At 39.5% G+C, this 24,543-nt stretch overlaps 1 protein-coding gene across 8 annotated transcripts in view; it reads right to left on the bottom strand.

Annotated features, from left to right (window-relative positions):
* The window catches only part of LOC120905878, a 110,305-nt gene that overhangs the window by 60,477 nt on the left and 25,285 nt on the right, over positions 1-24,543 (bottom strand). For 6 of the 8 annotated variants that reach the window (XM_040317157.1, XM_040317160.1, XM_040317161.1 and 3 more), the window contains exons 3-4: positions 21,051-21,264; positions 20,793-20,976 (exon numbers count right to left, since the gene is read on the bottom strand). In XM_040317157.1, coding sequence (XP_040173091.1) covers positions 20,793-20,976; positions 21,051-21,160 — 294 coding nt within the window. In that variant the 5' untranslated portion in view covers positions 21,161-21,264. Of the gene's footprint in view, positions 1-2,551; positions 2,982-20,792; positions 20,977-21,050; positions 21,265-24,543 lie in introns of those variants that run through there. The other 2 variants (XM_040317158.1, XM_040317163.1) reach the window with 2 other exon arrangements.

Raw genomic sequence — 24,543 nt, 5'->3', positions numbered from 1 at the left:
TCCCCCTCGGATATGAGGGAATCGGAGAAAAAAGAGATAGGGATGAGGGATGGGGAGGATTTTTTGTGAAGAGGTTTTTTTGGAGGGAGGGAGGTTTCTTCTCAGGAGGAGGGCTCGTTTGAGCTTTTGAGAGGGCTCGTTTTTTAAGCGCCTTTGAAGCGTTTGCTTTGCTTCCGTTCAGATGGGACAAGGAGCAAGAAAGAAAAGTCAGACTCTTCGGTTTGGTCAATTTTTGCAACTTGATCCGTTTTGATTGAAAAGATTTATAAATTTGGTTTGTTTGATTTGCATGTTTTGATAGATTCTGCGAGTAGATCAATTTTTTTATTTAGATTAGCACCAGAACCGTTGGTGCGGACCCGGTTCCGGGAAAGAGTAGGAGCCGGCTCCGAAGCCGTTGCTGCGCTCCGAAACGCACATCACAAGTGGCAACAAATGGAGTGAATTTTTTCAAAAGTTCTTCATTTCATTTTTTTTTAAATTGACAATTTCTTCGTCTCCAGAATCGGGTTTAATGGAAGGGGCAACATTAGTTTGTGGATTGGGGGACACAACTTCAGGGATTGTGAGACTTGGTTGAACTGCGCTTTGTTTATGTAGTTGTGAATCTATGTATTTTCTTGCTTCAAAGAAAGACACGTTGCTTCAAAGAAAGACACGTTGTAGTCAATTTTATATTTAATGACTTCCTGTTCTTTGAGATAAGATAGGCAGGATTTGTCAAACGAACTGTGGTGGCCTTGCAATTAACACATTCCAGTGGAGCAGTGCATTCGCCATGGACAGTGATACCACGATATTTACATCTCAGCCTGGTATGACCATAGTGAGCACAATCAAGGCAAAGCATGGGTTTAGGATAATATGTACGGGAAATCACTTGAAGTGGGTCAAACCAGATAACAAAGGGGACACGGGTTGCAGCAATACGGAGGAGGAAAGAATTGGTAGAATTGGTATTATTTCGTTAAATAAATGTAAATGTAAAAAATTTTTGAGTGCGTTTTCAAACGCTAATTACTCAGTGAATAAAACGAGTTATTGATCAAACGACACATCATTCTAAAACTTAAGTCTTCCTCTTTCCGTTTTTGTGCAAAACATGTGTCAAAATGTGTAAAATAATGTAGAAAACAAAGGAAAACCTGCACCTCGATAGGGCTTTCGAAATTGAACTTGGGCCGGATTAAATTAATATTGGACCAGTACGCATTAGGGGTCAAAATGAATTTCGTGCTCGACAAAATATGCAGCACACATCGCAAAATGATTTGTAAAACCCTGTATTAATTAGGTTACCTTCTACCGGTCGCCCAACATGCTGTTGTAGACTATTGTCGACTATGAACGGGTCTGGTAGCGGCATACCTTCTACATATGCAGTAAACAGAACAAGATACATTTACTCTCCTTCCTCATCGTTAAACCATTCCTGGTATGTCCAAGTCTAGGAATTAGAGGGTCCACCTGACTAATGTCTTTAAAAATCACATTTGCTCACTTTTTAAACACTTCCACTATCTGCACTTACAAAACAAGTTACAACCTTTGGTCACAATACTTTACGTACCGCTTTGAGAAAACGAACAAGTTAAAGTGCGTTGAAATAGTTCACCAAAAGGTCTAGAAATTTAATTTAACGTCTTGTTGTGTTTAATATCGTTCGGTCCCAATTATAGCAACTTGCCTCTTCTATTTGGCGTAACGTCCTACGCGGACATGCCGGCCTATACAGGCTTTTGAGACTTAATTCATTATCACGCAGCCAGATAGTCAATACACCACCATCAACCACCATCATCACATACACCATCAACTAAACTACATAGTATAAATACAGCTGTTAAGCGAAATAAGAAAAATGATTCGAAATCTAACGCGGCACTTTTTGATGTTTTTTTAATATTTGATATTTGCTGTAAACTTTTTCGCATGTGCTCTGTTCTCGATCTCCTAGCGAAAACATTCTCACACGACGCTTCGGCTTGTTGCTTGACAATTCAAAACGCGGCAAAACTGTCAGGGCGCAGATTGCGTCACTCGGTGATTGTCAGCTGCGATGATGCCAGGCATTCTTAACAAAAGCGACTAAGCAAGTAGCACGCTTTTCTGGTCAACCATTATTCAGTACGCTTGTAAACGTCAAAGTGAGAGGACGTGTTTTGACCAATTTGCAAGTCATCATGAGCAAGTTTCAGCGGTACGGAAGTAACACCTTCCGTATCGATTATTCGGAAGCTCCTATTAGACCAACGCTAGACGAAACGGCAGATTTTCTGTTTACCGTTCTTAAAACTGGCGCGGATGTCTCGATGGTGCAACGGAACACTGCACAAAGTGCAGTATATGTTACCATGCCAGCACTCGAACGTGCATTGGCCATAGTGAACGAGCACAACGGGAAACACTTCGTCACGCACGAGGGGAAGCAGCACAAGATCGCAATCGAGATGGTGGATGATGCGACGGAGGTGAAAGTGCGCGATCTGCCACCAGGGATTCCCGACGCAGATGTTGTTGCTGAACTGGGCGGTTTTGGTGAGGTACTCACGATTGTTCCCGGCGTTTGGGGCGCAGAAACGCGGCTAGCTGGGATCCCGTCGGGTGTGCGCATTGTCCACATTAAACTGGCTAAGCCCATACCATCTTTCATCACTGTGTGCGGAGAGGTGACAGGGGTGATCTACCGAGGACAACAACAAACGTGTCGTCACTGCAATGAAGCCGTACACTACGGTCTCAGCTGCATCCAAAACCGCGTGTGTCACTTTCGGAACAACGAAAAATCATACGCTGGAGCCGTACGGCAGACTCCCACACCAATAGAAGTTACAACTTCACCATCAGTGGCAGGCACTAACACTAAAGGACGCGGACGTAGAGGAAAGGTAAGAATCACTACGCTTACTAATACAACACCGCCCTCGTCAAGTGCTGCTCAAAACACAGCACCGCAACGTCCAGCAGGCGCATCAAAAATAGCTAACCGACTGGTCATCCCGGTCGTGCCGGTTTCTAACGTTCGGCCTTCAAGCCCGAAACCGAACAAAAAAGCCAGGGAAGAGCAACCCCAAGGAAAAGCGAATTTTAATTATTCTGCTTCAAGCACTACGGTGGTTGCTATGCATGCTGCAGTTACGTCAGCCACAGCCTCTGCCGCCGCTCCTGCCGCTGTTCCTGCCGACGCTCCTGCCGCCGCTCCTACCGCTGCTCCTGCCGACGCTCCTGCTGTCGCTCCTGCTGTCGCTCCTGCTGCCGCTCCTGCCGCTGTTCCTGCCGCCGCTCTTGCCGCCGCTCCTGCCGCTGCTGCTGCTGTTGCTCCTGCCGCTGCTCCTGCCGCTGCACCTGCTGCTTCTGCTGCCGCTGCACCTGCTGCTTCTGCTGCCGCTGCCGCTACTGATGCCACTGTTCTAGCCGCCACGGCAAACGAACACATGAGAGTGGACTGCACGGCGGTAATGTTCAAAGCACCGCTCATAATTCCTTCCTCCTCCTTTACCATCTGCTCCTTAGATGAACAGTTTGCGGTAAAACGCAAACAATTTCCGGAGACGGATAACGAGAGTGACGCCTCAAGTTCATCAACACTTAGCTTTACGAGCGTGACCAAGCGCAAGCCTGGTCGGCCTCCCAAGCGGCTCACAACTACACAACCATGATTTTAATTTTGTCGCAATGGATACAAACAAAACAAATCGTGGTGTTAATGGTAGCTATAATTTAGCAACTATTAACATTAATGCAATATCTAATGCGACAAAATTAGAAGCCCTCAGGACGTTTATCCGGACGATGGACTTGGACATCATATTTCTTCAGGAAGTGTGTTGTGCAGATCTCTCGATTCCTGGATACAATGTAATTAGCAATGTTAACGTGGTGGAGAGAGGTACGGCGATTGCTTTACGTGACCACCTAAAATTCTCTCATGTTGAACGCAGCTTGGATTCACGTCTAATTTGTCTTCGGCTTGAGAGTAATGCCACCCTATGCAATGTTTACGCTCCATCAGGGAGTCAGCGGAGAGCGGAGAGGGAGGATTTTTTCGAACAAACGTTACCATTCTATCTGCAGAATGCATGTGATCATGTTTTTCTCCCGGGCGACTTCACCTGTGTGTTGGAATGGAAGGATGTGACGGGCGCGAAAAATTTCAGCCTTTCTTTGCGAAACGCGGTAAATAACATGGGTTTGTGTGACAGCTGGGAGGCTCTCCGAGGAAACGAGGTGGAGTATTCTTATGTCACCAGTGGTTCTGGATCACGTATCGATCGGTGTTATGTTTCTTCCTCACTGAAAACACAGTTAAGAGCGACCGGTATGCATGTCCTTTCCTTTTCGGATTGCAAGGCTCTCACCGTTCGTCTCTGCCTACCAATTGCGCCGAGTCGTATGCGCAGCAACGGCTATTGGCAACTGAGACCACACGTGCTATCCGAACAAAATCTGGGGGAGTTCAGATGCAAGTGGAACTATTGGACCAGACAGCGAAAAAAATACGGCTCGTGGATGCAGTGGTGGGTTGAGCTCGCGAAGCCTAAAATAAAATCGTTTCCGCTTGCATCATGAACTCCTTTACAGAGAGTTGAAGTCCGCATACGAGAGATATCTTTCTGACCCATGTGAGTTAGTAAATATCAATCGTGTGAAAGGAAAAATGCTAATGCTCCAAAGGCGTTTTTCTGAGGACTTCGCCCGCATAAACGAAACACGTCTATGTGGCGAAAGTATTTCAACTTTCCAGTTAAAGGAGCAGAGGAAAAGGCGAACGGTGATCGACAAGCTTACATTAGATGACGGTTCGCACTTAACTGAGCCTCACGAAATAAATGTTCATATTGAGGGCTTCTTTAGAAATCTTTACACGACATACGATACACCCAACACAATTACAGACAACACATTCACAAGCACACGCGTTATTCCCGAGGACTGTGAAACCAACAATCGTTGCATGGACGAGATCACTTCTTGTGAGCTTTTCGATGCAATTAAAAGATCAGCTTCGCGGAAGTCCCCCGGCCCGGATGGAATACCAAGAGAGTTTTATCTCCGCGCCTTCAGCACCATTCAGCGTGAGCTTCTGCTCGTGCTCAATGAGGCTCTCTTAGGAGAGATTCCTCCAAGTTTCGTTGACGGGGTCATAGTGCTGGTTAAGAAAAGGGGAGGTGGGACAACCATGTCTGCATTTCGACCTATATCACTCCTTAACGTAGATTACAAGCTTCTGTCGCGGATTGTCAAACACAGAATCGATGGCATCATCGGTAGGTGGGAGATAGTCTCGACAGCGCAAAAGTGTTGTAATAAACCATGCAACATTTTTCAGGCTGTTCTTTTCGTTAAGGAGAGGGTGGTAGATTTGCAGAGGAAACGAAAGTGTGGTAAGCTTGTCTCCTTCGATCTTTCACATGCTTTTGATCGCGTCAATAGAGACTTTCTCTTCAACAACATGCTCTCTTGGGGTTCCAATTCGGGGCTAGTAGGGCTTTTGAGAACAATTGGTGAACGGTCCACCTCCCGTATCCTTATCAATGGAATCCTCTCTCCTTCCTTCCCGATCCTTCGTTCCGTCCGTCAGGGAGATCCCCTTTCCATGCACCTTTTTATCCTCTACCTTCAACCCCTCATCACAAGATTAGAAGGTATTTGTTGCGATCAGGATGACCTGGTCAATGCATATGCCGACGACATCTCTGTGGTGACAACCTCTCCTGACAAAATCGAGCGTGTGCGGGAACTATTTGAGGCATTTGGAAGTGTCTCTGGTGCTCGTCTCAACGTGGACAAAACCAACGCACTCGACGTAGGAATCGTTAGTGCTTCCACAATAGTATCTGTCCCATGGCTACACACTGTTCAACGGCTTCGACTGCTCGGAATTCTATTTTCGAATAACATCCGAGATGACATGGGACAGAATTGGGACGTCGTAATCCAGCACTTTAGATCTCTAGTGTGGCTGCATCGCATGAGAGATTTAAATCTTGTGCAGAAGGTATACCTTCTCAACACCTTCCTGCTACCGAAGCTGTGGTACGTGGCGTCAGTTTGTGGCGCCAGAGCATTGGACATTGCGAAGGTCACTAGTGTTATTGGTTCCTTTCTGTGGCATGGCACTGGAGGAATCCGGATCCCACTTCATCAGCTGGCACTACCACGGAAGCGAGGTGGTCTGAATCTGCACATACCAGCAGTTACAGTTCATGTTCTCTTGACGAACAGGTATGTTGCAGAACGAGAGTGCCTAGCAATCGGTGAGCCACACATCATCAGGGCCGGTAATCCACCGGATCTCTCAAGCATTCCGACTACATATCCCTGCCTGAGAAACGTGATCAAACAACTTGCGTACGTGCCACCAGAGTACGGTCAAAGGCCATCGTCTCGGCTGTTGCGGCGTATGCTTACGAGCAGATTACCAGACGCTAAGATAGTGCGTGAGACACGACAACACAGCTGGAGAAGGATCTGGAGAAACGTCAATTGTCCAGCCTTATCATCGCTTCAACGTTCGACACTTTTCCTACTGGTCAACGGAAAAATTCCAACACGCGATCTCCTTTTCCGAATGGGGCGAATTGTTACCAACTCATGTCTGTTTTGTCCGTTCGTGGAAACCCTGGAGCATAAATTTTCATGTTGCAGAAGAGTTTCTGCGGCTTGGGAGCTATTGCAACAGAAAATTACTGCGTTAGCTCCAGGTTGTGCTCGTTCTTTTAACTGTTTGCAATTCCCAGTACTAGCCGGAGTTAGTACTGAACAGAGAATAGGTGTTTTGCGTTTGTTTGCAAACTATATCATCCACATCGTTGGTAACAACGATGGTATGATTGATCTAGGTGTACTCAATTGTTGTCTAACGTTATAAAATATAGTTATGTTACACACATAGGGTGTAGTTCCAGCTAAACGGAAGCAAAGCAGACATCTACTTCCTCTCGCGAGAACCACACCACAAGATCATCATAGCACCCTCCCATGGTTCGGCACAGCGAAACATCGCAGAACACATTTTATGCTGAGCTAGCATAAAATGTGCCATGCCCGATGGAGCAGCGATCACCAGCATCTACCCGTAGACAACCGTCGTGGAGCATCCGCCCGAACACAACCGTCGTGGAGCATCCGCCCGAAGACAACCGTCGTAGAACATCCGCCCGAAGATGACATCGTGAAACATCGGCGCAATAGGCTTAGGCTCGAGCTAGTTAGGACTAGGGAGTTTAAGTCAGTTCAGAATTGTAACTCACCAGCGATAGACGCATTAGGTTGATTAAGAAAAATAAATGTTTTTTATAAGACTTAATATGTCCCTCGCATAACTGGCGCAGCCGTCCGGAGTGTTAATTCTTAATTCTTAAAGTGTTAAAAGTGGAAAGGCGGAATCTAACAAATTTCGTCGAAGCGATCCCGCAAAAAAAAAAAAAGCATCCAGAGCACCAAAGGAAACATTCCGCCGAGGAGTTGAGGATCCCCCGCGCTTCAAGTATAAAGTTAGCACGAACCCGCGACACGACAGCAAAACGTAAGTATTTGGTGACAATTACTTACAAACGAAAATCGCGAGTGTACAAGTTTGTGACATTCACGTCCTTGCAAGGCACTACCAGATATACCGTGCAAGTAGAAAGTATACATACTATTAGATAGGTGTTACTTTTACACAATTTTCGCACTACAAGATAGACGAAATTTGTGACATCGTAGGGAGTACTACCAGATAGGGCCCGCGATACCAGATAAAACAAAACAAGTTAATGCCGAAGTTACCCAAAACACAAAACGCTTTAAAGAAAGCAAGGGAACTGTTCAGTAAAAAACTTGGCAACACCGATTCGGATACGGAAAACTCTAGTTCGGAACACTCCGAAGAGTATTCACATATTCCACTTAAATCGGATATTCCATTAGTCAATTCGTTGAACTTAAACGAAATGGAAATGGAATCATTGCAAAATGAAATTCTTGCTCTGCGACAAGTTGTGCAGAATTTGCAAGCTAATCAATCGAGACAAACGACAGGAGAACTAAGATTGGACTCATACGAATCTCTATGCAAAATCCCTGACCCGATAAAATCATTACCGAAATTCGACGGTAATAGAAAACAATTAGCATCATGGCTAAACACAGCCGAAAGCACCTTACAGATTTTTCATGGCATCGTGTCAGAACAACAAATGTCAATATTTGTTACAGCCGTAATAAATAAAATAGAAGGAAGAGCAAAAGATATAATTTGTCTTGCTGGAAACCCTAATACTTTTCTAGGAATAAAAGAGATTCTCTTAAACGCCTTAGGAGATCGACAAGAGATTACCTATTATAAAAGTCAACTTTGGCAAACTAAAATGACTGATAATATGAGCATTCACAAATATTACAATAAAATCAATGAGATCATGCAAAGTATAAAAACCCAAGCTAAACAGAACGAGAAATATCGAAAAAATTGGGACGCTATAAATGATTTTATTGAAGAGGATGGTTTAGCAGCATTTTTAGCTGGCCTAAAACAACCTTATTTCGGTTATGCGCAAGCAGCTACTCCCAAGGATTTGGAAGCAGCATACGCTTTCGTATGCAAATTTAAATGTTCGGAAAATGTCGCGAATCGTATCGATTCGACACAACCATCTCAATCCAAAAATCAGATTCAAAAACCCAAAAATCAAGAATATAAAACGAGAGATAGATATTCACCAAATCATGGCAACGAAAAATATGAGAGCAAAAAAGAAAAATTTCCACAACCCATGGAAGTGGAATCAACTAAAAGTAAGTTGACCCTCAACCGGAAGCAACTTCATAACAATGAAGTGTGCTCCAACGAAGTACCGTCTGATTCGGAATCAGATGAAGAAGAAAATATCGACATAAATTTTTGTTGGGGAATAATAAACCCAGAAAAAACGTAGACTACCTTCCTTACCTAACAAGTCAAAACAGTATAACCCAACAAACCATAAAAATATTAATAGACACTGGAGCGAACAAAAATGTCATTCGCCCAGGAATAGTAAGAAATTGCGAAAGTACTGAAAATATAACGATAAAAAATATTTCAGGAAAGCACACCATTGAGAAGAAAGGCAAAGCAAATCTTATTGGCTATAACCTTCCTTGCCAAACCTATTATGAACTAAACTTCCATCACTTTTTCGACGGAATCTTAGGATCCGAATATTTGGCTAGAAACAATGCCATTATTAATTACAAAAAAGAACAACTAGAAATTGAAAATATTGAAATACCATTTAAAAAATATTATCCGGCAAAAAAACTATACTCACATAACATCGAAGTAAAAACAAATACAGACGGAGATTGGCTAGTCCCAACCTTCCAAAAATTTGATAATGACACCGTTATTGAACCAGGTCTTTACAATGCCAGTGACAACAAAACTATAGTTAAAATCCTGAGCAGTAAAAAGAAAATAAAATCCTATGACAAAGAACTTAATATCAACGTTAATAATTTTGAAACTATAACTCCTATTCCAATAGAATATAACGATGCTATCAATGAAAAAACTCTAGATAAAATTATTCGCACAAGCCACCTTTCAAATTTCGAAAAAGAAAAATTATATCAAATCATTCTCGAAAACAAAAATGTTTTACTACGGGAAAACTAAAAGCTGACCTGCACTACAGCTGTAAAACATAAAATTATCACTAATGATAATATGCCGACCTACACAAAACTTACAGATATCCTCATCACTTTAAAAAGATGTAGAGGAACAGATTCAAGAAATGCTAAAAACAGGTGTTATACAGCCCTCATCAAGTCCATATTCGTCACCAATTTGGGTTGTACCGAAAAAAACAGACGCTTCTGGTAAAAAGAAAATTAGAGTCGTCATAGATTATCGTAAACTTAATGAAAAAACCATCGATGATAAATTTCCTATTCCACAAATCGAAGACATTTTAGATATTCTAGGAAAATCACAATATTTCACAACACTAGATTTGAAATCTGGATTTCATCAAATCGAAATGGATCCAAAACACAGTGCAAAAACCGCTTTTTCTACAGACAAAGGTCATTTTGAATTTACAAGAATGCCTTTTGGTCTCAAAAACGCTCCTGCCACATTCCAAAGAGCAATGAATAACATACTTCAAGAATTTATAAGAAAATTTTGTTATGTCTATTTAGATGACATAATAATCACTGGTAACAATTTAAAACATCATTTTCAAAATATTTCAATTATATTGAAACGATTATCTGAATTTAATTTGAAAATTCAGCTTGATAAATGTGAATTCTTAAAAAAGAAACAGAATTCCTAGGACATGTAATAACAGCAGAAGGGATAAAACCAGACCCAACTAAAATAGAAAAAATAAAAAACTGGAAACTCCCAACCAACCAGAAAGAAATTAAACAATTCCTTGGACTGATAGGATATTACAGACGTTTTATTAAAGACTTTTCGAAACTTGCCAAACCTTTGACACAATACCTAAAAAAGAAGAAACAGTAAATGTTAAAGATACAAATTACACACAAGCATTCGAGAAACTTAAAAACATCTTGACATCGGACCAAATACTTTCATACCCTAACTTCAACCTACCATTTATCCTAACGACGGATGCAAGCAACTATGCATTAGGAGCAGTACTATCACAAGTACAAGACAAAATAGAACGACCAATTGCATTCGCAAGCAGATCATTAAATAAAACAGAAAATAATTATTCTACAACAGAAAAAGAAGCCTTAGCAATAATTTGGGCAGTAAATAAATACTATCCATATCTCTATGGTCAAAAATTCACATTGATAACGGATCACAAACCGTTGACATTTATTAAAACTTCCACCAGAAATTCTAAAATTCTTAGATGGAGATTGGAACTAGAAAACTTTGACTACGATATACAATACAAAGAAGGAAAAGCAAACGTTGTTGCTGACGCTTTGAGTCGAAAAGATGAAACTAATACCATTTCCTGTCTTTCAGAAACAAAAACAAGGCACCACTTGAAGAACGGAAGAACCATCTCACAATGGATATGAATGCTAACGAAACAAATTCCATTTCAGATTCTCAACATAATAACCCACCAACATCCGAAAGTGATGCAGATACAGTTCATTCAGCTGAAACTTCTGACAACTATTTCATTCACTTTTCAGAAAGACCCATTAATAATTATCGTAACCAAATAATATTTAAAATTTCTCATATCGATTCAACAATTACAGAAAGTCCCTTTCCTAATTTTCGAAGAGTAGTTATCTGTAAACCTCAATTTGATGAATCAGATATTAAAGAAAAACTGATAGCTTTTCACAACAATAAACAATCTGCAATAATGGCACCGGAAGAGATAATTCCATTGGTACAGTCTGTATACCGTAAAATTTTTAATCAAAAAGGACATTTTGTTCTCACTCAGAAAATTGTACAAGATGTAACCAATGAAAACAGACAAGACGCTATTGTTTCCAAAGAACATGATAGAGCTCATAGAGGAATAACTGAAGTTGAAAATCAATTAAAAAGAGCTTATTTTTTCCCCAAAATGATATCCAAAATCAAAAAGTATGCAATTTATGTAGAATCTGTAATATACATAAATATGAAAGGAAACCATACAATATAAAATTATCCCCTAGACCAGTAACTGAAACACCGTTTCAACGCGTTCACATGGATATTTTTCAAATCGATAATAAAAACTTCCTTTCACTAGTGGATTCATTTTCAAAACATGCTCAACTTATAAAAATCGAAACGAAAAATCTAACCGATGTTAAAAATGCATTAGCACAATATTTTTCAACATACGAAATCCCTACACAAATAGTAACAGATCATGAGACGACCTTCAGATCTATACAACTTCAAAACTATTTAGCTAACCTGAATGTTGAATTAGTTTATGCCTCTTGCTCAGAATCAAATGGTCAAGTAGAAAAACTCATTCCACAATCATCGAGGTATTTAACACAAATAAACACAAGTTTCCCGATTTAAATACCGAAGAAAAAATACTGTTAGCAGTATCTTTATATAATAGCTCGGTACATTCGTCAACAAAATTTACCCCAAATGAAATTGTTTTTAACCAAACAAACAGGCGAAATGAAAATATTCAGGAGTTATTCAAGAAAGTAAAAGAAAACTTAGAAAATGCTAAACTAATCCAAATCAAGCGAAATGAACAAAAAGAAGAACCCCCAGACCTTGAAGAAAACAATGAAGTTTATGTTAAACCAAACATTAGGAAAAAGTTAGACCCCAGGGCAAATCCAACAAAAGTTTTACAAAATAACACAAGAACGTTTAAAAATTTTAAGAATATCAAAAGAAACAAAAACAAAATTAAACGAATAAAATCTTTATCTTTTTAGATGCAAAAACTAATATTGATGACCATCCTAATAACTTACGTTCATGGTGCATCTCTCCAAATCAGGAATCTCAATCAGGATCCCGTACTACTCATAGAGAAGCAAGAATGTAAAATTCAAAACGGTATAATGAAAATCATACATCCAATCAATATGACAAATATCGAACACAATGTAATTAAATTTGAAGAGATAGCAAGAAAAGTCAATAAGAAACTCCCTATATCAAACTTAATAATAGAAAGGAGTAAGGAAATCAAAGATAGACTTAACCAGCTAGCGCCTTCAAGAAACCGTCACAAGCGTTGGGATATGCTAGGATCAGCATGGAAATGGCTTGCGGGTACACCAGACGCCGAAGACCTTCGAATCATCAACAAAACACTAAACGACCTGATCAGTGAAAACAATGCACAAATCAACATTAACAATGTTATTAATAACAAAATTGCCGAAATGACTGTAACGATCAACTTGCTGATAGAAAAACACTCAACTAAAGAAAAGCTATTGTTATAAGAAATAGATGCAATTACTTTACTAGTATACATGGATGCAACTAACCGCATTTTAGAAGACATAGAAGATGCAATCCTACGAACACGTATACAACTAACGAATAGTAAACTGCTATCCATTAACGAGATACTTGCTATCGAAACGATAATCAACAACCAAGGTATTCAAACGCAATTTCCAGAAGAAGCCTTGAAATACGCAATACCAAAAATTGCTATAAAAGAAAAGATGTTGTTTTACATATTGGAAATTCCCAAAGTCGAAAATAATTGTAAAATATTCCAAATCGTACCGCTCACCTTAAACGATTCAACTATAGTTAACATACCACAATACATCATTATGAGCAAACAAGGAATATTTTTAACAAACAAACCATTCGACTTGGTGCAGCTAGGCGAATACACAAAACCGTTCAAAGACACCTGCCTCATGCCAATATTAGATGGCAAAGAAAGCAACTGCCAAGCTATTGAAGACGACAAAACAATGGTCACTCTCGTTACGAACAATAAAATCTTGCTGAATAACGTAAAAAATTCGCAAGTAAAATCGAACTGTGGACCGCACGATCGAATACTTAACGGGAACTTCATTCTTACATTCAATAATTGCACAATATCAATTGATAACCACACCTTCACGTCAGAAGAAACAACAACAAGTGCAAGAGAAGTACTAGGAGCTTTCCCCAACCTTACAGTAAATTGGAATATCATAGAAACAACAAACATTACAAAAATCCAAAATGAAATGATTTCCAACAGAAAACATCTCGAACATATCGCATTAAAGCAGTATTCTCATGTGAAAATTACTTTCACAATATTTGGAAGCATAACTATTACAATAGCAATACTGACGATCATTGTATTCGTGTACATAAAAACAAGAAAATACACGAATATCACCATTGAATCAGCAATCATCAGAAGATCGCGCAAAGTCAAGAAGACACCACCCAGCGAGAACTTCGAGGACGAACTTCAATCTACCCCCGGAGGAGTTATGTTACACACATAGGGTGTAGTTCCAGCTAAACGGAAGCAAAGCAGACATCTACTTCCTCTCGCGAGAACCACACCACAAGATCATCATAGCACCCTCCCATGGTTCGGCACAGCGAAACATCGCAGAACACATTTTATGCTGAGCTAGCATAAAATGTGCCATGCCCGATGGAGCAGCGATCACCAGCATCTACCCGTAGACAACCGTCGTGGAGCATCCGCCCGAACACAACCGTCGTGGAGCATCCGCCCGAAGACAACCGTCGTAGAACATCCGCCCGAAGATGACATCGTGAAACATCGGCGCAATAGGCTTAGGCTCGAGCTAGTTAGGACTAGGGAGTTTAAGTCAGTTCAGAATTGTAACTCACCAGCGATAGACGCATTAGGTTGATTAAGAAAAATAAATGTTTTTTTATAAGACTTAATATGTCCCTCGCATAACTATATGTTATGTTTTTTTCCCTGCGTCATTCTGTTTTTGTACATAAATTAGTTCATAAGCATTAGACTTTACTCGCAAATATATATATGTTTAAAAAAAAATCATTCTAACAACAGCTCCTATGCACATGCGTGGCATAGAACTCCAAGCAAAAACACCCAGCTGGATAAAACAAAAAAGCACATAATCGACTCTTTTCAGAGCCCCCGCTACAGTTCTTAAGAACATCTTAAAAAATCAAACACAACGTCTAAGGTATCTAACACAAATATCTAAGGTTTGTTTTTTCCATACGCTCTACACTACAGCACAAAATTCCTGGAAATACATACATATATAACACTTTTGAACACTATGTGTATGTCAAACTATGTGTTTGAGTAAAGTGGACCAGTACTGTGTCAAAAGATTCATTTCACGACGCACCTCGGAGTCGGATGCGTGTCTATCGCAATCGATTCCGACCCAGGGATGCAGCTTGAGCGTTAGGTCGGAATCGAAATCAAGTTCGACCCGTGGTACGGGAGAGTCGGTGCAATGAAGCATAAGTGACATCGACCTGCTGGTGCAGCGAGTTCAGGTCAGGCGTTGAACCTTCTTTGGCTCCACCAGACTAGTGGAATGAAAGTCTAGAGAAAAAGAACGGAACTGGAGCGCAGGTTTAAGATCACCTGCCATGATTACGCTTTTTCACTTGCTCACTTGATATATGGATAACTTTAAAGTATCCATGGAATATTGTTTATGCGCTATAATCACACATTTTCAATTCAAACAAAATTAAACAATAGTTTATTGAATGAGAAAAACGAATCTCTCTCTCTTGTGTGAAACTGATTGTTGTTGAGTATATATAATATACATAAATAAAACCGCTTAACCTAAGTATCGTAATTATAATGCATGAACTTTTATTTCTGTGGTATTCTGCTTACAAACGCTCTTCGTATGTTCAAAGTGACGCTGCTTTTCTTGGCGCACTTTTCTCCCATTCCCCGTTTGACGGTTTTTGATAGCTACCTCATGTCAGGGTGACTCATACGATAACTTGCTGTACGGGCTGGTTATGACACTAAGTAACCCACTACACATTGCATTTTAAATTGAAAAGTTAAGACATTTTCAGTTAAGACATAGATTAATAAGATCAGGTGGTGGAATCTAGTGCATTTTGACAATTCGTCATTTGACGTAAAGTCCCCAGGATTCAAACTTTGTTTACATTTATTTAATTGGTTCTTTTAATTTATCTACCACTTTTTTTCGATTAAATATACTTTAAAAATATATTTTGGGTTTTGCGAGTTGTTATTTTACAATAAAACATCGATTGAAGTGAGTTACTTTGTATGATTTCGTAAATTTATTATATAATTGATTGTGTTTGATGTAATCTTATATAATTAAACATGTTTGATGATTAAAACTAAGATATCATTTATTTTTTCTGTTTTAACATATATGTTCCTAATTATCTACGAGACACCTGGACGATTTTAGTGAGATTAGAACTCTTACTCATATGATTTTAAATTTCGTGCCGAAACAAAGCATCAAATCTTTTGTTATTATATCTCCTTTTTTCGATAAAATCAATAGACACACAAAAATGCACGTAGTAACAAAGAAATCTGTTCTATTTGCTATGTTTTGTGTGCGGAAACCATTAGTTAACGGTTTTAAAATGACGTAAAGTCCCTCAACTATGGCGACCCCCCAAAGGCTCTTATCCACCTCCTGATATTTTTAATCCACCTTGATCCAATAACATCTGTCTATAATAAATACCTATAGTGTTAAGCTGTTTCCATAGGGTTGATATTATACTGTATGGTGCACTACCGGAGTGTCCGTTTGCCCCACGGGCCAATAAACGGTGTGCAAAAAGTTATTACGGAAGGCTAAACTTGTCATGTTAAAATTCGAGTGCGTTCATTGAAGATGTATCTGCAACGAAACAGCTCAGCACCCAACACATAGCTATTCATTCATAGCCACAATCCAGTACAAATAACGCACCAATACCAATAAAATGTATTTGGCAGAAGAGAAGCAATTCATTCAATGTGTTTGCCGCTAGTGCATTATTGTCTCTTTAAATTTTGACGATTAACTTCTCATCTCACCAAAAATCTCTATCCTTCTCTGGCTTCATGGCGCTGGTGTAGTACCGTCCCAAGTGCCACAAATCCACTAAACGACCACTACACGGGTTCTAAACGACTCAAGCTTACAACCTAAACGGAATATCGAAAGACTTCGTTTAGCAGACGGCAAACGACTCATGCATTCTAAAAATAGCAAAAAAGCTGGTGGCGCTATCTGTTGGTGGGATACCCCAACAAGCTGAGCTTCATCGCTTGGAGGAGAGCTTTCTCATTTCCTCTGTACTGTTGTATGGTTTCGCATTGAAGTTATGCATCGCTAAAACTAGAACGGCGATTCGATTGTTGAAATATTAAACTCCAATATTCAAGACCAGTACTGAAGTAAGTGAGATTTATGTAATGGTCGTTGGTGTCGTTACCCACGTATCTTGACCACACGATCATATCATACATGATATAGATTTTTGCTCGGAAAGTTAGAAGGCTATAAAGGCCATGATAAGATGAAACTTGTCGAAACGCATTGCAAGAAAAGGACAGCAATATAATAATGAGTTGTAATTCGCCGCCATCTATTGAGCAAACCAATGAAGCTATGGAGCTTTCGTTTTTTTTATGGATATTTGATTTTCCAGTCGTTTAAGCTTAATCTGTGGCGCTTGGGGTTATCTCTGTGAGAGTATGGCTTGCGCTGTTATCAATCACATACACAGAGTGTGTATGTGTATCCATACTATTGTTGGGAATTTCGTTAAAAAAAAGGAACGGAACGGAACTAGTTTATTTTTCCAAAAGAACGGAACGTGAACCTAGGGTGCAAAAGAACCGACCCAGAGCTTAGAAGCCGAACTGTCATCCGGGGGGGGGGGGGGGTCATCCAAAGTGTCATAATCATCCCAGCGTATGGGGCCACGATCCATTCGAGGCTTTTACCCATGCCGATGTTATTGAGTGGTACGAGTTGAAGATTGTATCACGAGATTGACTAATTATTTGAATTTCACTTACTATTTAAAACAAATAGTTTTTTTTACATAAATCGTTTACAAGATCACGGCACTCAAACGGTTGTCGAATGTAACAGAATGCTTCGAATCGAATGGCCAAATATTGGAATCATGCCGAGTTCCAAGATCATGTGGACATCGTGGTATAAAAAATAAATACATTTTATTTTGCGTTGTTCATACTCGCATATTATAATATATCTTTTCCAACCCGTTCTGCCATATGAGTACAGATTTAAGTTTTATAATAGTTATTAATAGTTAAACGATACGCGACGAAGTGCGATGAATATTCCTGTGAGCATGGGAGAGTGCACAGGCAACACATACTGTATGCGAGAAAGAGTGAACAGTTATCTTGCATGCAGCAAGCAACAGCCGGACAAAGCCGGTTTTTTCAAAGAACGGAACGCACGAACGATAGCACCTTGCTAACAATATTGAAGCGGCAAAGACCAGAACGGAACGGAGTGAACGAACGAAAGAACGAATTAAACGGAACGGAATGAACGGAAAGAACGGAATGAACGGAAAGAACGAAATGAACGGAACGGAACGGAATGAACGGAATGAACGGAACGGAACGGAATTAACGGAAAGAACGGAATGAACAGAACGGAATTAGCGGAAAGAACGGAACGGAACGGAACGGAACGGAACGGAACGGAACGGAACGGAACGGAACGGAACGGAACGGAACGGAACGGAACGGAACGGAACGGAACGGAACGGAACGGAACGGAACGGAACGGAACGGAACGGAACGGAACGGAACGGAACGGAACGGAACGGAACGGAACGGAACGGAACGGAACGGAACGGAACGGAACGGAACGGAACGGAACGGAACGGAACGGAACGGAACGGAACGGAACGGAACGGAACGGAACGGAACGGAACGGAACGGAACGGAACGGAACGGAACGGAACGGAACGGAACGGAACGGAACGGAACGGAACGGAACGGAACGGAACGGAACGGAACGGAACGGAACGGAACGGAACGGAACGGAACGGAACGGAACGGAACGGAACGGAACGGAACGGAACGGAACGGAACGGAACGGAACGGAACGGAACGGAACGGAACGATTTTGTATAAAGGATCGGAACGAAACGGCCTACATAAAGAACGGAACTTTTTTACTAGGTTCGAACTGGAACGGCCAACACTAATCCATACTAGAAACCAGCAAAGGATAAGAGAACGACGTTCTAAACCGGATAGAAAAGAACGCTGAGAAACAGGGGAGAGCAAGGAGAGAGCAATCTTCAATTTGAAACCAAATGTGAAATGGGTTTAATCTGTGCCCAGTGAACTTTACCATGTCTCAGCAGTCCACGAATTTCGGTGTATGCTTTTTTCAGTTTCTTCGTGAAAACGTCATTATTAAACGTCCGTCATATCAAGCACGCTTTTACTACCCAGCATTATTTAAAACTTCTTTTCCTTTTTTGACACAACTACGATTGTCGCTCAAAGCCTTCCTGTATCACTAATAGGCTTGGCTATCAGTGACTTACAGGGTTTTCGAGGATTATATTATTATATAGGATTAGGATAGGATTATATAGATTAGGATAGGATAGGATATAGGATTATATAGATTATAGACATGTTCAGCGAGTTGTAGATTCGTTCAGGCATATAATAGACTCTTTCAGCGAGATATAGAATTGTTCGGAAGTAGGTGTAGACATGTTCGATTATACTGTAGAGCTGTCACTTTCGTACCCCTTGGACTGCAAGTTGGATCATTCTCATCAGAATGTAAACAAACGGTTTTCGAAAAAATATGCTTTTTTCAACTAATTTATGTATTAAACAGCTTGGAGAATGATTATTAGCTACTTTCAAGACTTTTAAGAATGAAAATTTGAACCCTGTGGCACAGTGTGTAAACAAAACAAATGACAGCTCTACAGAATCGCTGAACATGTCAACGCCTACTTCCGAACAATTCTATATCTCGCTGAAAGAGTCTATTATATGCCTGAACGAATGTACAACTCGCTTAACATGTCTATATAATCCTCGAAAACCCTGTATTGTTACCATAGCAGGATAGTCAGTCCTACGTATGGGGGCAGGGTCCATTCGAGGCTTGAACTCATGAAGTTGTTGAGTCGTATGAGTTGACATCTGTATCGCGAGACTGACGATTTTTTTTATGTTACTTACAATTTTAAACAATTTTTTTTTCAACACACATCATTTGTTCATATAGCCTGGTAAAAAAACTAAATGCATTTTATGATTCATATTCACATTTTATATTGCATTACTCTCAAACCGTTCAGCAATACGAGTACAACTTTTAATGTTATAATAACCATTTGTGTATTTAAAACAACCAAAATTAATTACACAAAGCATAACAGATTTTCAAAATTGCACCATTATAATAAATGCTACACCAATTTTTGTTTCGCTTATCGCAATTGGTATAAACGATACGAGACAAAAGCCGGCATCGCGAATAAATGAACACATTTTAACAGTCGTTTAAAGTTCATTTTGGTTTAACCGAGTTCATTTGTTGTTCATTCCTGTTAAAATAAACGACCGTCAAAACAGTTAACGACTGCTCGATATCGCATATAGGCAAACACGGGGAAAAAATTCGAGCAGTATAATTAAAAGACTGTTAATTTGTATCGCATACGCTCTTGACAGTCGTTTGATTAACGGCGGCATAGGACCAGTCGTTAAAATTAACAAATGAACTCAATGCGTTCGCGATGCCAAATTCTAGCATTTTTTAACGACTCTGGTTAATTTTGAACGACTGTTAATTTAAACCAATTCTTTCGCGATACCAGCTAAAGTCAGATAAATATACTTGTGAGCATGTGACAGAGCGCATGCAACACAGACTGTGTGCGAGAAAGAGTGAACATTAATCTTTCATGCAATAGGCAACAACCGGACCAAACAGGTTTTTGTAAAGAATGGAACGCACGAACGATATAGCACCTTGCGAACAATAGCCGGCATCGCGAATAAATGAACACATTTTAACAGTCGTTTAAAGTTCATTTTGGTTTAACCGAGTTGATTTGTTGTTCATTCCTGTTAAAATAAACGACCGTCAAAATAGTTAACGACTGCTGTATGTATGTACGACTATGTATGTAAGCTCAACTGAATAAAATACAATTTTTACCTTAAAATGCTATAGGCATCGACTTATCATACAAATTAATTCGCGTTTGAATTTACTATCATAAACATACTGCATCACTTTTCCGTTGCTATCCAATACGAAATATAAAAAATACGTGGATATTTTAAGAAAATGAGAAATCAACTACTTACCATCCACTTAAGGCAATCGAGACAACCCATTTGCGAGGCAGCGTGAATCGGAGCCATACCATCACGAGCTCGTACATAAAGTGATCCACCTGCCTCAAGGACAAGAAACTTTAAAACCTCCAGGTGACCTTCCTGCGCAGCCAAGTAAACTGGCGTAACATCATTGTCCATTTGTGTATTAGCACTTTAGGGAAGTCAGATATACGCCTCATTAATTTCTTGCGTCAAAATAAAGCATAAATGAAATTGATTACTTACCTAATGTCAGGTGCAGCTTCAGTTAGTAAGCGAACGCAATCCAGACAACCACGAGCCGCAGCGTAGTGCAATGCTAGAGCACCTCCGGCTGGACGATCAGTTGAGGTCATTGTTTGAGCATGAGATGAATCCAGATGAAGTCTATATCTGGATTCCTTGTAATCAAGAGAGTACTCCACTTTTAGGCTGGAATGGAACGATGAACTAGGAAGTCCTATTTTAAAAACAAAAAAAATCTTTTGTAGGCCACATACGATTGTATTGTGTATCTGTCTATCTTTCTAAAAATAATTTTAACTCAAAAATAGAAAGGATTTACCCTTGAGCGACGATCTGGCTTCAATCGAACACGATATTCGATATGAACAAACCTATATAACCATGTAGAGGTACACCCTACCAGCCAAAATCAAAATAAAAAGACAACCGATCCCAATAACAGTCTATTAATTGACAGGTCCCGTGTTATTAGATGACTTGTTTAATTTTTGTCTTTTTGTGTCTATAATAAGATTTATTTGACTTTGTATCTAATAGCTGTCTGAAAAGTATCTAATAATCCTTATTAGACTTACTGTCGTAAATCTATCTAATAAATGTCTGATAGTTATTATTAGATGATATATCCCACCAATTCAGCCTTTTAGCCTTTGTTAGAAAGCTTGTCCAACTACATGGGTAAAATTGTTTAATTTGCTGAAGTAAAAATAAAAAAAGGAATTCGAAAATATGCCAAATATTCAACGACTGAGCTAAACAAATGGTAACACATGTATTTTGGTCAGGAATACAATAGCAGTTCTGACTATAAATGACAAAATTTAATTAATTAATTTAAAATTTGATAAGCTTTTACGGCGCAAGTTATTTGTATCTATGAAAACATTTGTATCGCAATTATCACAATCATAATTCTGAAGCATTTTATGTGTTCCTAGAGTCCCATTGAGTATAATTCTCTTTATCCCTTACAGCAGATGTACCAGTTTTCATCATCTCTGGACTGAGTTCGAAACGCGGCTACACACACAACAATGATCTGAAATAAACACGAAAAAAGTCCTTCACATCAAACATATCCGTAAAGCGCTACAAATGTGATGGCGTAGAACGCTACAATTTTTTTCTGCTGGTGGTTTTGAAATTTAATGTCTAATAATTACTTCCATCCGTGAACCTAATAGATGCCTAATAGACAGACAGTCTTTGTCTATTGTGATGGCTAATAGACATCTATTAACGACATCTTTCTATTAAATGACAGTATTTTCCTTCGTCTAATGAGGCCTTTATCCGTCGAAATGTTCACTACCCGTTGAGCAAAGCGACGGCAAAAATCATCGCCTTTCGCTTATTTTCTCAGGCCTTTTCTTTGCGCACTACAGCAAATTTGTCAAGCATCTTATCAAGTTGCCCGTGCCTTGTATTTCTTCCTACCCTTTGCCTGAATTGTTGTCAAATTCTCTGTCAGGCGTCTTCCGTTCTCATTCTGTCTTTTTCTCGCATGTGGTCAATGCTCACGAGCTGTTGAGTATTGTTTTAGTACCAGACCATTTTTTTTATGTTTCCCTGGGGGGCAAACACTTTTTGTTTACATTTTTGATGGATATCATATATTACCGTATTAATACACGATGCGCAATCTCAGATTGCGCATATATCCCAAGCGGAAATTTTCGGACGATAACTCATACACTCTCATAATTTGACAAGCATTATACGACTGTATGTGTGGTTCTTCCTTTCGAACCATTTCGCTCTCCAAGCCAAGCGTTGAAGCAGGTTATGTGTATTTCTTTTTGTGTATTATGTTTAGTTTGCATTTAAATCAGTTGTGTTCTTTCGTATCGTATCATTCATATAAACACCAACAATGTAAAAACTATTTAACCTCAAAATGTCTAACGCTAGACGTGCGATGAAGATAGCAAATATGCCATTGCACGCGGTTGTGGTTATGTGCCGAAAAAAGTCTGAAGCTCGTACACTGTTCGTTTGTCAAATCGTGCACGAAATGTCAATCGAAAACACAGCCGAAAAGTGCCATTTTCATTCGCTTGGGATTCGTTTTATCAAAACATATGTCATTTCGCGTAGCCAACCCTGAGCTATAAACGTCATTTCCATACAATTTCAGATTGCGCCAAGATTGCGCATAAATTTTCATGATTATATGTCCGAGATATATAAATATTTTTTGACAGATAAATATATCAAACCGATCCGTTTGACAGATAAATATATGCGCAATCTGAGATTGCGCATCGTCTATTGCTACGGTTATAGCCATGGCCCTCAGGGAAGTGTAATTGAATATAAACAAACTAAAAAAATGTGAAAATAATGATTTTTAATACAATTTTGTTTGATATACAGGGTTTCACTCTTTATCGAAAGACCGCGGGACCCTTTCTCGAATCTGTCTTAGCCAATGCCAAGACTGCGGTATGATGTTTTAAAACTTTGATGATACCTGAATTCATCGGATGCAATGCTGAACCTGCGGCACTTTTCTCGAACACACTGTTCCGCACCGAGGACATGCGGTCGAATAATTTTTTACATGTATAACCTTTGTGTACATCAGTGTACAGTCTGTTCACAGGTTACGCGGTTATCGACTTACACGAATTTGGACATACGTGGATTTCTAAATTTGACAGATTGAATATCAAATCAGTACAATTTGCTTCAAGAATTGTGCAATGCAGTATAAATTGCATTTTGCTAGTACATTTAATCTACCTACAAGCGAAAGATATTAAAATATTCTGCACGAATCGTATGAAATAAATGATAAAGTGTACAAAAGTACTTAATTGAACTCCGCGTAACTCGGGAACAGACGTTTCTAAAATGTTTTATTTAAACAAATATGTATTTATTCATTTTATTAAATTGTCTTTTTGGTAAAAATATGAAACGATTAATTGGGTATTCCCAAAATAGTGATGTACACAAAGGTTATACATGTAAAAAATTATTCGACCGCATGTCCTCGGTACGAAACAGTGTTTTCGAAAAATGTGCCGCAGATACAGCATTACATCCGATGAAATCAGGTACCATCAACGTTTTCAAGCATCATACCGCAGTCTTGGCATTGGCTAAGACAGATTCGAGAAGGGGTCCCGCGGTCTTGGGATAAAGTGTGAAACCCTGTATTAATAAGATCGAAGGAAAGGCCCATGACACCATATGTGTTAACGGACACCCCACTACGTTTGATGAAGTTGCAGAAGTTTTGCTACATGTTTACGGTGATCGTAACAGCATAGCTACTTACCAAACGCAGTTGTGGACTATGAAAATGGAGAGCAGTTTTCATATCCATTATTAAAAAAAAAAAAACAAAAGATATCATGATTAACATGAAATATTTAGCAAAACAAACCCTTTTGTATGCAAAACTACCAGTTTTGCAACGAATCCAAGGTAAAAGCAAAAACAAATAGTTTACCGTACCTAATTCTAAATGTAAATAATTTTCAAA

Source organism: Anopheles arabiensis, chromosome X (genome assembly GCF_016920715.1).
Source record: "Anopheles arabiensis isolate DONGOLA chromosome X, AaraD3, whole genome shotgun sequence".
NCBI lineage: Eukaryota > Metazoa > Arthropoda > Insecta > Diptera > Culicidae > Anopheles > Anopheles arabiensis.
The sequence above is the reverse complement of the archived record's forward strand: the minus strand, read 5'-3'. Positions and strand labels throughout refer to the sequence as shown.